The sequence below is a fragment of the Drosophila ananassae genome, chromosome 2R (genome assembly GCF_017639315.1).
Source record: "Drosophila ananassae strain 14024-0371.13 chromosome 2R, ASM1763931v2, whole genome shotgun sequence".
Classification (NCBI taxonomy): domain Eukaryota; kingdom Metazoa; phylum Arthropoda; class Insecta; order Diptera; family Drosophilidae; genus Drosophila; species Drosophila ananassae.
The window spans coordinates 25828440-25842408 of record NC_057928.1 but is presented as its reverse complement, the minus strand read 5'-3'; the positions used below and the strand labels follow the sequence as shown (position 1 = coordinate 25842408).

General features: G+C 48.0%; 1 protein-coding gene across 3 annotated transcripts; it reads left to right on the top strand.

Annotated features, from left to right (window-relative positions):
- Positions 1-2942: 2942 nt before the first annotated feature.
- Positions 2943-13513, top strand: LOC6507612 (bumetanide-sensitive sodium-(potassium)-chloride cotransporter). Of its 3 annotated transcripts, XM_032453935.2 has the most exons (17): positions 2943-3244; positions 5832-6011; positions 6104-6218; positions 7499-7757; positions 7821-8074; positions 8138-8252; positions 8308-8447; positions 8504-8812; positions 8874-8983; positions 9044-9179; positions 9245-10055; positions 10229-10288; positions 10737-10796; positions 11524-11621; positions 11685-11914; positions 12554-12789; positions 12860-13513. In XM_032453935.2, exons 1-17 carry the CDS (start codon positions 2988-2990, stop codon positions 13102-13104), a joined length of 3615 nt encoding a protein of 1204 aa, XP_032309826.1. In that variant the 5' UTR covers positions 2943-2987; the 3' UTR covers positions 13105-13513. The 3 variants fall into 3 exon arrangements, with proteins under 3 accessions (XP_032309826.1, XP_032309827.1, XP_032309828.1); XM_032453936.2 differs by lacking the exon at positions 10737-10796; XM_032453937.2 differs by lacking the exons at positions 10229-10288; positions 10737-10796.
- Positions 13514-13969: the final 456 nt, after the last annotated feature.

Genomic DNA, 13969 nt, shown 5'->3' with positions numbered 1-13969 from the left:
TGTGTTTTTGACACTTTGTTGCTCCTGGTTTTCCTTGTTATCTGGGTCTTGGTTTGTTAATCCGCTTTGATGCGTATCCGTGAGATACACAAACATACACAGTACACATATTTGGCCGAGGTCTGACAAGATGACCTCCTGTCATCCACTGATCAACGGACACGGCTACGGACTCCGGACTCCGGGCTGGGGGAGGAAGGATAGCCAGAAGTTTTGTTTTTCGTGCGTGCCACATCACTGATTACTGCCTGGGAATCCGTATCTATTGGGGGCATAAAAACGATTGATATCAATATCGGCCAATAGCGGATAACACGTGACATGTGATGTTGTGTGTCATTAGGTTGCTGGTGCCGAGCCGTGGAGCAGGTCCTTGTGCTGACAGCGAAGATGTTTTATGTAGCTTTTTGCAGCTCCTTGTAATTGGGGCTGTGCCATAAAATCCTAGGCACTTTTGTGCTCAAATACTTTTGTATTTGATGACCTTTGTCGGTGTGAATTTTTTCTTTAATTTATGCTTCCCATTGTGCGTTTCCCCTTCTTCATGTTCACATTACTCCTCCGAGGAAGAGTAAAGTTTCCGGCTGATTTTGCCAAAAAGAGTTGAGTTGAAAGCCCGCACCCGGAATGGGCCATTAAATCTAAGCATTTAATTCCCCGCAGGGCGTAGGGCTGGGTCTTATTTATATGTATGTGAATGCAATTGCTGCCAAAGCACCGCCGACGTTGTAAAAATGCGAATTTTATTGAAGCAATTGAATGGCGAATGGGCGTGGAATTGAGTAATGAAACGCAAAACGGGACGGCGAAAAGCTCAAATAAAATTGCCATCCCAGGAGTGAATCTCAGTGGGCTCCAGACTGTCAACAATTATTGTTTGGATTCGTTTTTTACATCAATGGCTTTTGCCTTTTGTTGGCCAAAAGCGTTCAAATGGCTTGCTAAATGCCTCAATCCCAGGAACATGAAACTGGGAGCGCCTCCCCCCACACCAATTAATCAGAATGGGATCATAAATCAGACGTTCAAACGTTCCTGCACAGAGAAAAATGTTTGCCCGAAGCACATAATAGACTAGAAGCAACTACCTAAAATGTGGAGCACTCCTCTCTGTGTAGGAATCGGGACACCATTCCCTGCTATCTGTCGAAGACCAGCAGCTGACGACTGGAAAAAGTTTTAACTCGGCAGCTTTTGCGCTTATCATTGGCCGTCTGGCCGGGTGAAGGGTCACCCGGTCGGGTTGGCCTTTGTGTCTCACGCTGATAAGCTGGATGCCCGAACTTTTCTCCTCACCTGCCCAAGTCCAGTCCAAGGCCCAGGATGTGGTCTGTCAACTGGCAGCCGACATCTGCTGCGGGAGCGAAGCTGGGAGCGGGTTCATTGAATTAAGATCTTAATTGCTGCAATAAATTTGTGCACATTCTGCACTGAGCTCGGCTCAGCTGAGCAAAGTTCCCACAATTTCAGTAAAAAGCAGCGTAATTGGCGTAATTAGCCAGCTCTTTGCAAAGTTTCTTTTCGACTTACTGTTTATCTGGGCCTCCTCCCCGGATCTGTTTGACTCTTCTATTGTGTTATCGCCCATTTTGTTATGCTAATTGTTTGTGTTTGCCTGTCCCTTGACCTACATAAACTGCTTCACTCCAGAATTGATAAATGGCACTGCTCAGGGGACTCCTTTCACGCTGCAAGGTTCCTGCTTCCGGTTCCGAGGAGCAGGTGTGCCTGCCTGAGCCCCAAAGGGAATCCCAGCGCACACATGAAAGCCCGATGGCATGTGTCAACCATCCATCCACCTGGCAACCGGCGGCAGCAGCCGACTAATCATGATTAATTTGCATCAATTTGAGTTTAAGCTATTTTTAGTCGAGACCCAGCATTCGGCGTTTGGCATCCAGTGCTCTGTCGAGGAATTTTATTGCCTCATGGGAATCTGCCGAATGGCAGGGTGGCTTTCGGGGATTTCGTCACAGAAATATGACACCAAACAGGCAATCAAAGAGTTGGAAAACTGTTCCCTTTTAAAAAGTAGCTGTCACGGAATCCGTTTCTTTAGAATCCTAAAATCACACAAAGACAGTCCAGCTTTGAAATATAAAATGTTAAAACTGCGTCGAGTTAGAAAACAATATAATCAATTATAGTGATAAACATCAGTGTTAAATTCCAGCGGTTCATTGAACAACTGACCGGTAATCAAACCTGATTTTGACATTGGCCAGCGAAAGCTTTAATTTCTGGGATATTTTTAAATTAAGTATCGCTTTATGAATTATTCAAATAGCTAATTATTGAAATATTATCAAAATGAAGCGTTGCAGAAAAAGAAGCCTCGTCTCCGTTTCGGCCATTCTACGGAGAATAGCCAAGGGCTTGTGGGATTCTCGCCATCTGGGCAACCCAAGATTGGGATAGTCTGTGGAAAAACAGAAACCAATGCGATATGCTCCTAATTCCTTTGTCTGGGATAAAAAGAAAATGTTTTCATTGCCGGGGCTAGCCCACACATGATACACAAATGTCTTAATGCATAATCGAGTTTGTTTTCATTAGCTTTGGATGGAAAAAACTTTGCTTTGGGACGACACTTACTGATTCAGCGAATTCGGGTTCCCGTTTCCATTCCCATTCCATTTCCTATTTCAGTTTCTGTTTGATTTATGGGACTCTTTTTTTCATCCGCTCTTTGCAGAATAGCTTTAAGCACGCTCGGCCATTGCCTTTAAACGCCCTGACGGAGTAACGGATGCCCTGATTTGTGTCCTTTCCCCAGACCGACCAAAGGACACAGGCCCAGGCTTTATATATATAATTAGCCACAGTGAATGGGTCGGCTGAATACGCTCCAGAAAAACTTAGACCCGCACACGGAAACCGCAGAAGCAGAGGCTGAGGCGGAGACAGAACCAGAAGTTGCCAAAACATTCCTCGGGCGAGGACCTTAACACCCCAAAAGACAGACAAACAAACAAACACGGACCCAGATGTCGGACACAATCTCCTTCGAGATGGGCTCGGCGTCGGAGCGGCCGCCCAACAGGTTCCAAGTGAACCCGGTCAACGGCAATAGTCGCAAGGCACAGGCTCCGGAAGGCACGACACCCGGATCCGGTGCGGGGCCCGGGGACGAGGGCCCGCACGAGGTCTACCGGCGCCTCACAAACGCCGAGGGCGAGCTGCTCGAGGACGATACATTCGATGCGACACAAGTGCTGAACCAACACCAGCCAAGGATGCAAAGGTGAGTCCGGGGTGATGCACTAACAGAATAATATAGTAGCTACTATAGACTACAGACTTATAAAGGAAATAGATGTAATAGTTAATCCTTTCTACATCATCATTTTATTTAAACAATAAGTTCATCGTTAGCCAAGTTAAGATTTAATTTATTTTAATAGATGCTAGATACGTATTTAATAGTAGATCTTTAATTATGTAATAGAATAGATCTCTTTTGTTTCAAGTGTAATCCGCTTAGAAAACGAGTGCGGTTTTCGGGTCTCGAACCCTAGCGACCTTTTCCCTTGTCTGTTGTTGGGAAGAATGGAAATTTCTCGAGTTTTTCATTTTCTGGTAATTGTTTAGTGTTTCATCAAACAAGGATTGCTTTTGTCGCCTCTTGTATTCTGTTCCTGCTTAATTATGGCGTTAACATTCCGCCCTTGTTCCGTCCTGCCACAAAGGAAACACGAAATGCTGGAAAACGCCCCAAGACTTATCGCTGCCCCGCCGGAAAGGCCTTTAAATGAATTATACCCCCATCCAGGAGCCAGGACTCGACTGGATGCAGATGAGATTGATATTTCTGGGCTGGTATTTTTAGGGTTCTGTGTGCTCAACGAGATGCCTCTTAATCATTCACGCCACATTTGCTGCGATTGTATTCAGTCCATCAGCCATCAGCCGGCGAGAGCCAATCATTCAAAATTGATTAAATTTTTGTCGAATTCCTAGCTGAGTTCTTGTTCCCCGTTCGACAGAACCAGCAGCAGAAACAGACTCAGGCCACGAATTCAAATCCGGAGACCAGAGACCCTAGTCCGGACCCGCCGCATCTATCAAATATCCGAAAGTTTGCCGACCTGCTGCAGGTTCAACACTCGCCGGAACAAAAGGTTCAACATTCGGTAGCAAGAATCAAACAATGCTACCAATCACAGTCGCCGGTAATAACAATCATTTACGCTTGTGCTCCCCGTTGGCAGTGGACAGCCAATTTGCATGAGGACAGGGATCGGTCCCGTGACGGAGGTGGATTGCCAGCTGTCAGTCGGTCTGCCAACTATAAGCTTCGATATGCATGTATACGAGCACATGGAGTGACATCACGGCAATGTCACGGGGACAAGCGACTCAAGCGTCCTTCTGCCAGCCAAGTCAAGTTATGATAATGAGGCCTATGAAAATATTATGGCCCTGTTTATGGCTCAGGCAGGCGCTTCGACTCCCACGGCGGCAAGGCAACGGAATTTCGATTACCGAGCCAAGCGGTTTCATGTAAAAATGCCTTTAATCGGCTCAAATTGGCATCCACTGAGCAGCCGAGCGAGTTTCTGGCATAAATTAATGATAAGCCGACTTAAGGATGTGCTCCATTCTAAAGCGCCTGCGAATCCGCGTTTCCAGATTGACAATTAGTTCTCGGCTCACTCCCTTGCTGGCCCAGTCCCCCTGCCCCCTAGGTGGTTGGCTCCCAAATTAAATAAATCCCATTGACGTCGCAAATCGACGGAATCATGATTATGGGTGCGCTCCACGTTCGCTGCTGCCAGGCAATTCCAAGAGAAAAGCCAACCAGACTAACCAGACCGCCACATAGACACTCGCATAAATTGCTCCACCGACATCGGAACATATATCATATAGGGCATTGAGCAAAGACTTTTTGCCAGCAGGAGGGCCGAGTCTTGGCGGGAGTCTCGACTGCAGGATACTTGGCAGCTGCCGACGGGGCGTATGAGTATTGTTGCTCATACGCAGTGTGGGCATCTCTACTATTTCGTTTTTCAGCTTCAGTTACTCTTTTAATTGTCTGCTAATTGTCTGTTTTGAAAGAGTACAGGCTCTCTGTTTGTTTTAAAAATAAATGTAATTAAATATTTGCATAAAATGCTTTGAAGTGCTTCCAAAATTACACACCTGTGACTGAGCTACTGCCATGTCATTTGCATCTCCAACAGAATAGATGACATAAATATTGTTTATTTACCTTTTCACTAAAAAGCAAACATTTTATTGTATGTTCAATTAACTATTTAATATTTGCCTGTCAACGATGGGTTTTCAGCCGAGTGAATATCCTTCCTTAATACTCGATGGAGGGTGCAGGGTGTCAGGATGTCAGAAGCTCATGCAACACATTATCGGGGCACTTGCCCCGGGGGAGTGGGCGGCGTAGGGGCGTTGAACGCCAGTCTGGGCTCATAGGCGTGTCCTGGGGCCGTCTGCTCCGTGGCAGACCGACTGGCATCATCTGGGATGCCTTCTGCGTGCTCCGCACAATGCGCGGCAATCAGAAAGTGCAAGTTTCAAATGGGCGAACGCCAACTAAGTCGGAACAAATTCAATTGAATTTCGACAAACTGAATTGACGGATAATGAAAGTTATTGCCAGTGGGCTTAAAACCAAACCAATGCTCCCTGGGCGTGTCAAGTCGATTGGCTTTCTATTTCATTTAATTTTAGACAACAAGGGAAGCGACCCACGCCATCCATGTGGCACCTCCCCAATTAAATTCGTAGCCATGACGACGGGAGATGGGGACTCGATGATGGCTGATGAAGATACTAATGCCTTGTGTTGGTTTGTCTCTGCTTTTTTTCAGGCAGTCCATCAAGAGCAGCTTCCGTGACAAGGATAAGCCCTCCCGGTTTAAGGACCTGCAGACGACGACTCGCTTTCAGGTGGATCCGGAGAACGAGGTGTCCGAGGAGTCTAATGATTCGCAGGAGGAGCGCGAGTTGCTGGAGAACGAATACGACACAAAATATGGTAAAAGTTTCCGGTCAGTTGCATTGCTCCCCTCTCCCAAATACGCTCAAAGTGTGGGTCCTTTTCTACCAGTAAGGATGGATTAAAGCTTCCTCTTTTTTACAGACACTTTACGCGAGAGGCGTTACCTCGTCTGGACAACTACCGGAACATGATGTCCATCCAGGCCGCCTACCGTCCAACGCTCGACGAGCTGCACAATGCGACGCTGACGGGCAAGGTGAGTCCTCTTCCCGCTCCCATTCTGGCCAGAAGGCCATGGTCCTCCTCTTAAATGAATATTAAGGGGTCGTAAACACGCCGCGGGACTCTCGAGAGTCACAAATTACAATTTCGCCGGACCCATAAAATAACGACACGCATGCTTTACGAGCGGGGCTTAAATTTAAATTTATTCTCATCGAATTCTCTATCGGAATCGGGAAATTCACTTCGCCTTGGGATGTGACCCGGACGAGGAGTCCGTGACGAGGAGCGTGACTGAAAAGGCCATCAGGATTCACATTTTTCGGTCGTAGGCACTGCAGCCTGGGAAATCCCTGGGTGCCTGCAGCCAGGCAACTGAAAATTGCTTGTCAAGTGCAATAATTGCGGTCTGGGTGGGTCCTTTAAATATCTACTTTGTCCCAGACTTTGCCGATTAAACTTGACTACCATCCGATCCCCCTAGACCCAGAGGTCCACTGACTTTTCATTTGACTTTCCAGCAGCTGATTCTAATGAATCACTTTGAAAAGTTTTTAGCTTCACTTCGCGAGACAAAGTGCAACGCCACCAATTGGCGCTAATTGGTTTCCACACTTTCGAGATGTTTTCGTTTATCTCCTCCGGTCTAAATTGGTCGCGTAAATAAGTGTCAATGAAAGGGAAAATAAATTGATTTGGCTTGCCGTCAAGTCATTGCACAATATCGACTATGACTCCGATATTGCACCCTCTGGTGGCTCCTCTGTTTCCATTAATTGTCTCCGGCATAGAGTGTAAGCCCTGCCTAAGCCGTCTAATAATTGGCGGGCTTTCAATGCGACTTTGGCCAGCTTGTAATAACCGCCAATTAAGCTGGGGGTCTCCTCGAAAGTTCAAAGTTCAAGAGTTCAATTGGCTCACAAACGGCGCTGCGGTTTCGGGGGCGTATGATTAATCTTTTAATAATATTTTTCCGAGTGGGTTTCGGGCACCCGTCAAAATTCCTGGTAGCTGAAGTCATCCATTTAGATTGAGCCGGAGTCCCTCCTTTAAATTCCCAGACTTCTTCCAAATCCCGGGCCCGGAACATATTTGAAGAAAAGACAGATATTTCGGCTCCGACCGCAGGTACGCAGCCTGTTTGCCGAATCATTTATCAACACTAGACAGCTTTATTGAAATTTTTGTAGGCCCCTTAGCTCGGCGGTACTTAATGCTTATTTTTGCACTGAGAAAAATTATGGGAATTTGCAGCGCAAGTGCTTAAACCATGAGATAAAATCCAATGCTATTTTCCACACTGTACCCTGTCAGAACACGCACAGCTTGACGCGCAACCAGGACCTCGAGTCGGGCATCATGAACGGCATTCTGAAGTTCGGATGGATCAAGGGTGTCCTCATACGCTGCCTGCTGAACATCTGGGGCGTGATGCTCTTCCTCCGCCTCAGCTGGGTGGTGGGCCAGGCGGGGATAGTCGAGGGATTCGTATTAATTCTGACAACGACCGCTGTCACAACCATCACGGCACTGTCGATGTCGGCGATAAGCACTAATGGTGTAATCAAGGGAGGTGAGTCCAGGACCTCAAAGTGGTTCTAACCCTCTTATGTACTCAACCTTGCCTCGCATCCAGGTGGAACGTATTACATGATATCCCGGTCGCTGGGCCCGGAGTTTGGCGGCTCCATTGGCCTGATTTTTTCGCTGGCGAACGCCGTGGCCTGCGCCATGTATGTGGTCGGCTTCTGCGAGTCCATGCTGGCCATGATGGGCACCTACGGCTGGGCAATAGTCGACGGCGGCGTCCAGGACGTCCGCATCATAGGCTGTGTCACCATTCTGCTGCTGCTGATTATCGTAGTCGTCGGCATGGAGTGGGAGGCCAAGGTACGTATGCGTGGAATTGGGGGACACCGGGGCTAACGTGCCTAATGCGATTACTGTGTTTAGGCCCAAATCGGACTGCTCATCATCCTGCTGGTGGCCATCGGGGACTTTGTCATTGGTACCTTCATCGGACCCAAAAGCGACGAGGAGATGGCGAAGGGCTTCCTGGGCTACAACTGTGAGTTGGTAGTTCTTTGAGAAGGTCATTCCTTTAATTACCTCTTTTTTGGCAGCCACCCTATTTACGAAAAACATGTTTGCGGACTACCGCCTGGAAAAGGGCGTCCAGCACGACTTCTTCTCAGTATTCGCCATCTTCTTCCCGGCAGCCACTGGTATCTTGGCAGGAGCGAACATATCCGGGGACCTCAAGGTTAGCCCATTCACCCTTAAGACATACTACTTCTTTACTAATAGCGTTTCTGGCAGGACCCCCAAAAATCCATACCGAAGGGAACTATCTTGGCCATTATCATCACGACTGGAACGTACCTGATCATGGTGCTCCAATGCGGAGCTACAGTGGCCCGTGACGCCACCGGAAACCTTACGGATACCGTAAATGGCTCCTTTGCCTTCTTGGACTGTCAGCCAGGGGAATGCAGCTATGGCCTCCAGAACTCGTTCCAAATTATTGAGCTAGTGTCTGGATTTGGTCCTCTGATCTATGCCGGATGCTTTGCCGCCACTCTCTCCTCAGCCTTGGCCAGTTTGGTTTCGGCTCCCAAGGTTTTCCAGGTGAGGATGTCAAAACAATGAGATTCGTAGGCTTGATTTTACGCCGGATTTGTTTCTACAGGCCTTGTGCAAAGATGAGCTCTACCCGAAAATAGTTTGGTTCGCCAAAGGATATGGCAAGAACAACGAGCCTGTGCGCGGATACGTCCTCACCTTCATTATTGCTTCAGCGTGAGTATTCCTAGACATCCTTTTATTAATATAATAATGGTGTATGCTTTGTCTTCACAGCTTCATCCTGATCGGAGAACTAAACTTGATAGCTCCTCTCATCTCCAACTTCTTCCTGGCCGCCTACATGTTGATCAACTTTAGTACCTTCCATGCCAGTCTGGCCAAGCCGGTGGGCTGGCGACCAACCTTCAAGGTGGGTTTATTCCTTCCCTATCCAACATTATTTTAATCTTCCAACGAACGTCCTGTCCATTGCAGTATTACAACATGTGGCTGAGTCTTCTGGGCTCCGCTCTCTGCGTGGCGGTGATGTTTCTGATTTCGTGGGCCACCGCACTCATCACCTTCGCCGTGGTGCTGGCGCTGTACTTAATCGTGGCCTATCGTAAGCCGGACGTCAACTGGGGCTCCACCACTCAGGCGCAGACCTACAAGAACGCCCTCATGTCAGTGCAGCAGTTGAACAACGTAGAAGAACACGTCAAGAACTACAGGCCACAGATCCTGGTGCTATCCGGCCTGCCCAACACCCGCCCGGTCCTCGTTGACTTGGCCTACATGCTGACCAAGAACCTGTCTCTGCTGGTGTGCGGCCATGTGGTACGCGGATCCAGCTCTCAGAAGTACCGGACCTACCTGCAGGAGCGGGCGGGAAACTGGTTCAGGAAGCACCGCGTCAAGGGCTTCTACGCCCTGGTGGATGGCGAGGACTTTGAGTCCGGTACCCGAGCTCTGATGCAGGCCTCGGGCATAGGCAAGCTGAAGCCCAACATCATCCTGATGGGCTACAAGACGGACTGGCAGACGTGTGACAGGAAGGAGCTGCAGCAGTATTTCAACGTTATGCACAAGGCCCTGGACATGTATCTCTCGGTGGCCATCTTGCGGGTGCCGCAGGGCCTGGACTGCTCGCAGGTGCTGGGCTCCCAGGACGGCTGGAAGACGGTGGCCGACGTGCCGCGCACCCTGCAGCCAAACGAGAGCTCCGGGGACCTGCAGGCGGCAGACAGCCATGCGCGGAACGGCCTGGGCGGCAGCATTGATTCCCTCAGCCGGAATGTCTCGCAGGGTAAGGAGCAGGCGTTTGATTGGAATTCCTCTGACTAATTCTAACACATTCTCTGATTATATCTTGCATGCCCCAATCCCTGCACCCGCCTAACCACACAATCAAATCGCACCCTTGCACCGCCAACTACACCACCGCTCCACTGCAACAACAACAAATGCAATCTCCTCCAGAAGACCGCAACCGCAACGAAGTGCTCTCCGGGGAACAGAGCAGCCTGAAGATTGTAAAGTGTAAGTAGCTTGTCCCGCAGAAGGGGAATCAGGAGCTGGGTGGATCTCTGGGTTAAAGTGGATTATGGGCAATTATGTGGCCATCTATCTCTGGGTAAGGAGACTTTGGAATTGAAACAGAATCATAGCAACAAAGTTACTCATACGACACGTAGGCCATATCAAACAAAGCAAATTGCAATTTTAACCACAACCGAATTGTTGATAGACGACATTTATTCATAGGGCTATTGTTTGTTTACGATAATTACAAATTATATTGGTCACCACATGTACATTTTGTTCACTTATTACGAATAAGCTATGAGGCCCAAACCCTTCAATTAAACTTTAATTCGGAGATCCACGCAGCTAGAGGTACTTGCTGAAAAGGGGGAAACCCTAAACCCATCCGCATCCGTATCTGTATCTATGTATCTTCGTTTATTTCCGCCAAATCGAAACGCAGTGCGGTTCAAGCAGAGTCTGCGAAGAATGCGCTCCTGGCCAGGTGCAGGTGCAGGTTCAGGTGAAGTAAAAGTTGAAGTTGAAGTTAAAGTTGTGTGTTTTGCTAAGATCTTTGCGTGTCCTTAAGCACTTGAATGGAATGCCAAGTTACTGTAGGCTGTGCCGTAGGTAAATATTGTACGAATGCCACGCAATGTCACCTCTCACCACGCATGTCAACTGCTGCTGCTGCATGTTTTGTTCCTCTGTAATCGGCCATAAACTTTCCGGCAAATTAACGACATTTAACTGCCGAAACTAACCCCGAGCCAACCTCAAGGAAGTCAGAAGGTCCTGTCCGCCCTTCGAGTTGGCCCGGAAGAACCCGTCGGGGCTCGACATCTGCGCTGGGCTTTCGCCAAACCTTTTCCGGCAATATGCTGCCTGAAAATTAATGCAATCTTCGTACATTTGAATTTTAAATTATATCCTAACAATGTCCGGCGCTGCCATACAGGGACGGGTCGGAGAACGATGGGGGCCGCAGCGGCACGTGCCCCAAGGGGTCGCTTGTTTGTTTTGAATTTTCGAATATACATATGCGAGTGAATGTAACGTAAATGTTGGCGAAACAAAAACGGGAAACATGGAAATCCCTTGGGATGTTAGCATGGTGCACTCCTCTATATCGGACCTGCATGCGTCCGGAATGAATTAGTGTGGCTGTATCAATGTTGATTTTTACCCTTTAAGCGGACAATGTAACTGAAAAAGTTCTCTCTCTCTATCCCTGACCCTCCGCCGTGTAGCCTCCAGTACCAGCGACCTGTCCTTCATCGCAGGAAACCAGTCAAAGGATGTTTCCGGCATGCCCGATCCTCTGGATGTCAAGACCGCCAATCTTCTGGTAACAAATAGGATTACTTTTATATTTTCTCTGGTAATTAAAAACTTTTCGATCTGCCCACAGCCCAACACGCTGCGCAAGTCGAAGCTGAAGCATGACGACCCCGCCTCCCTGTACAAGGGACCGGGCGGCGCGGAGCTGCCCAAAGAGGTCCTCCAGGACCTCACCCAGTTCACGAGGAAGCGCAGCCACGCCGTAATCGATGTCTGGTGGCTGTACGACGACGGCGGCCTCACCCTCCTCTTGCCCTACATCATCAGCACTCGGCGCACCTGGCAATCGTGCAAATTGAGGTGAGCCTTCCGCAAATTACCGCCAAATGCCAGCCCCTCCGGTAAAGTGAGACCCTTCTCAGTGCTCCTCCGTTCATTGCAGATTTTTTCGCGGCAGATAAAGTGGCTTCAGGATGGCAGGTGCCTCGGGGAATTTTATTTTTAGCCATTGAGGCTCCTCTCTTGCCTCGTCCGCGTCCCTTATTTTGAATTTGCCAGGAAAAATACCCGAAATTCTTTATTAGTTGATTATTTTAATGAAAATGTTTGTTTGGCTTAGGGATATTTATGATGTATTTCATAAAGGAGAGTTTGTTTTTGGCAACTTTGTTAGGAATGAAATTTGGCAAGCAGGCTTGGCAGGCTTATCCTTGAGAAACATGCACTTGTTTAAAGTCATAAATATATTATCAGAAAGAATGGGATTTTGAAAATATGGTCCAAAGCAAAAAGCATTCTTAACAGCTCTGCGCATAACCACTTTTCAAAGTGCACCACTTGCTTCTCATAGTCTTGTGTGTTTTTTCCCCATCTGGTTTCCAATTAGACTTCCCAGTCCATGCAGGTAGATACCTTGCAGCTCTTGCTTAAAATACCTAATGATTTCCCAGACTAATTGTCATTTTTGTGGTTTCTCCTTGCATCTTTTACATTCTATAGGGTCTATGCTTTGGCCAACAAGAAGGCCGAGCTGGAATTCGAACAGCGTTCAATGGCCAGCCTGCTCTCCAAGTTCCGGATCGATTATTCGGACCTGACGCTTATTCCGGACATAACAAAGAAGCCCCAGGAAACATCGACGCAGTTTTTCAACGAGCTTATCAAGGACTTTGTGGTTCCAGACAAGGACAATGAGAATGGGCACAGCAGTAGGGCCACCCTCAACGAGGACGAAGGTGAGTGGACAGAATTCGAATTACTTCTATTTCTGAAAATTATACATCATCATGCGCTTTATGTTTTCAGCCCTCATCAGTGACGATGATCTTCTGGCGGTCCAGGACAAGACGAATCGGTACCTCCGCCTGCGGGAGTACCTGCGCGAGCAGTCCACCAAGTCGGACCTGGTGGTTATGACGCTGCCCATGCCGCGCAAGAACATCGTCTCTGCCCCCCTGTACATGGCTTGGCTGGAGAGCCTGAGCCGGGATATGCCGCCCTTCCTGTTTGTGCGCGGCAACCAGACGAGCGTGCTGACCTTCTACTCATAGGACATCGCGTCTGTCCGGATCCGGCTTCTATTGTATTCTACTTACACCTACGACAACACTCCCTCTCACCGCTAATGCTAGCCGTTCGAGTATTCTATCTCTTAGCTGTACCACTAATGTACATAAATTTAGGGACACCAAACCCACCCAACGACCTCCCACTACCCCTACCACTCCACCCCCAACCACTCCACAACGGAACGCACAGAGGCACTTGCACTGGCACCGGCGGAGGGATCCGGCCTGGGATCGGGAACGCTCTGGGAACCCATTAAAGCCGTCAATACTATTTAATGTGGGGGCGCCACCATCCGATCCGCACCAACGGTTCCCTCCGGGTGGTCGTTATAAACATTCTCCTTGCAATCGAGTTTAAATTGTATTTAAATACAGTGAAAATACTTTGTAATCCGCTTTTCTTTTAATTGGGTTGAGACAGAGCTTCACTGTTTAATCCTTCAAATTGTTGGCGCACATATGCCGCGATACCCAATTGGTGGAGCTTCACCTGAAAACCAACAAGTAGTAGTGGAGCCGTTCGCATTGCAACACGTATGAGTTCGATGATGTTGGGTTCAAGTTGGAAAGGCTTTTAAACGCTGAACTCCATGCTAGAACATTTAAATTGTTTAAAAATACCCCAAAACCTTGGTGTCCTTGGGAATGTTCCAAAATGTTGTCTATTTATAGCAAGTTTCCATTCTTGGGAATTAAATTAGAGCCAAGTGAGATCCAAACCGGGGCAAACGAATGCAAAACAACGATTTATGAAAGGTAAATATGTATAATAGATGATATGCTTTGGGGCTTCTGAAAATAATATAAGAGTAAAAATAGACTTCTTGAAAACGTTTAAGGTGATAAT

Bases quoted from the DNA above. Each gene is read 5' to 3' on its own strand.
- LOC6507612 (XM_032453935.2), top strand. From the start codon at position 2,988: ATGTCGGACACAATCTCCTTCGAGATGGGCTCGGCGTCGGAGCGGCCG. The intron at 8,984-9,043 runs GTGAGTATTCCT...TTGTCTTCACAG, and splicing joins ACCTTCATTATTGCTTCAGC to CTTCATCCTGATCGGAGAAC. The intron at 11,622-11,684 runs GTAACAAATAGG...ATCTGCCCACAG, and splicing joins TCAAGACCGCCAATCTTCTG to CCCAACACGCTGCGCAAGTC.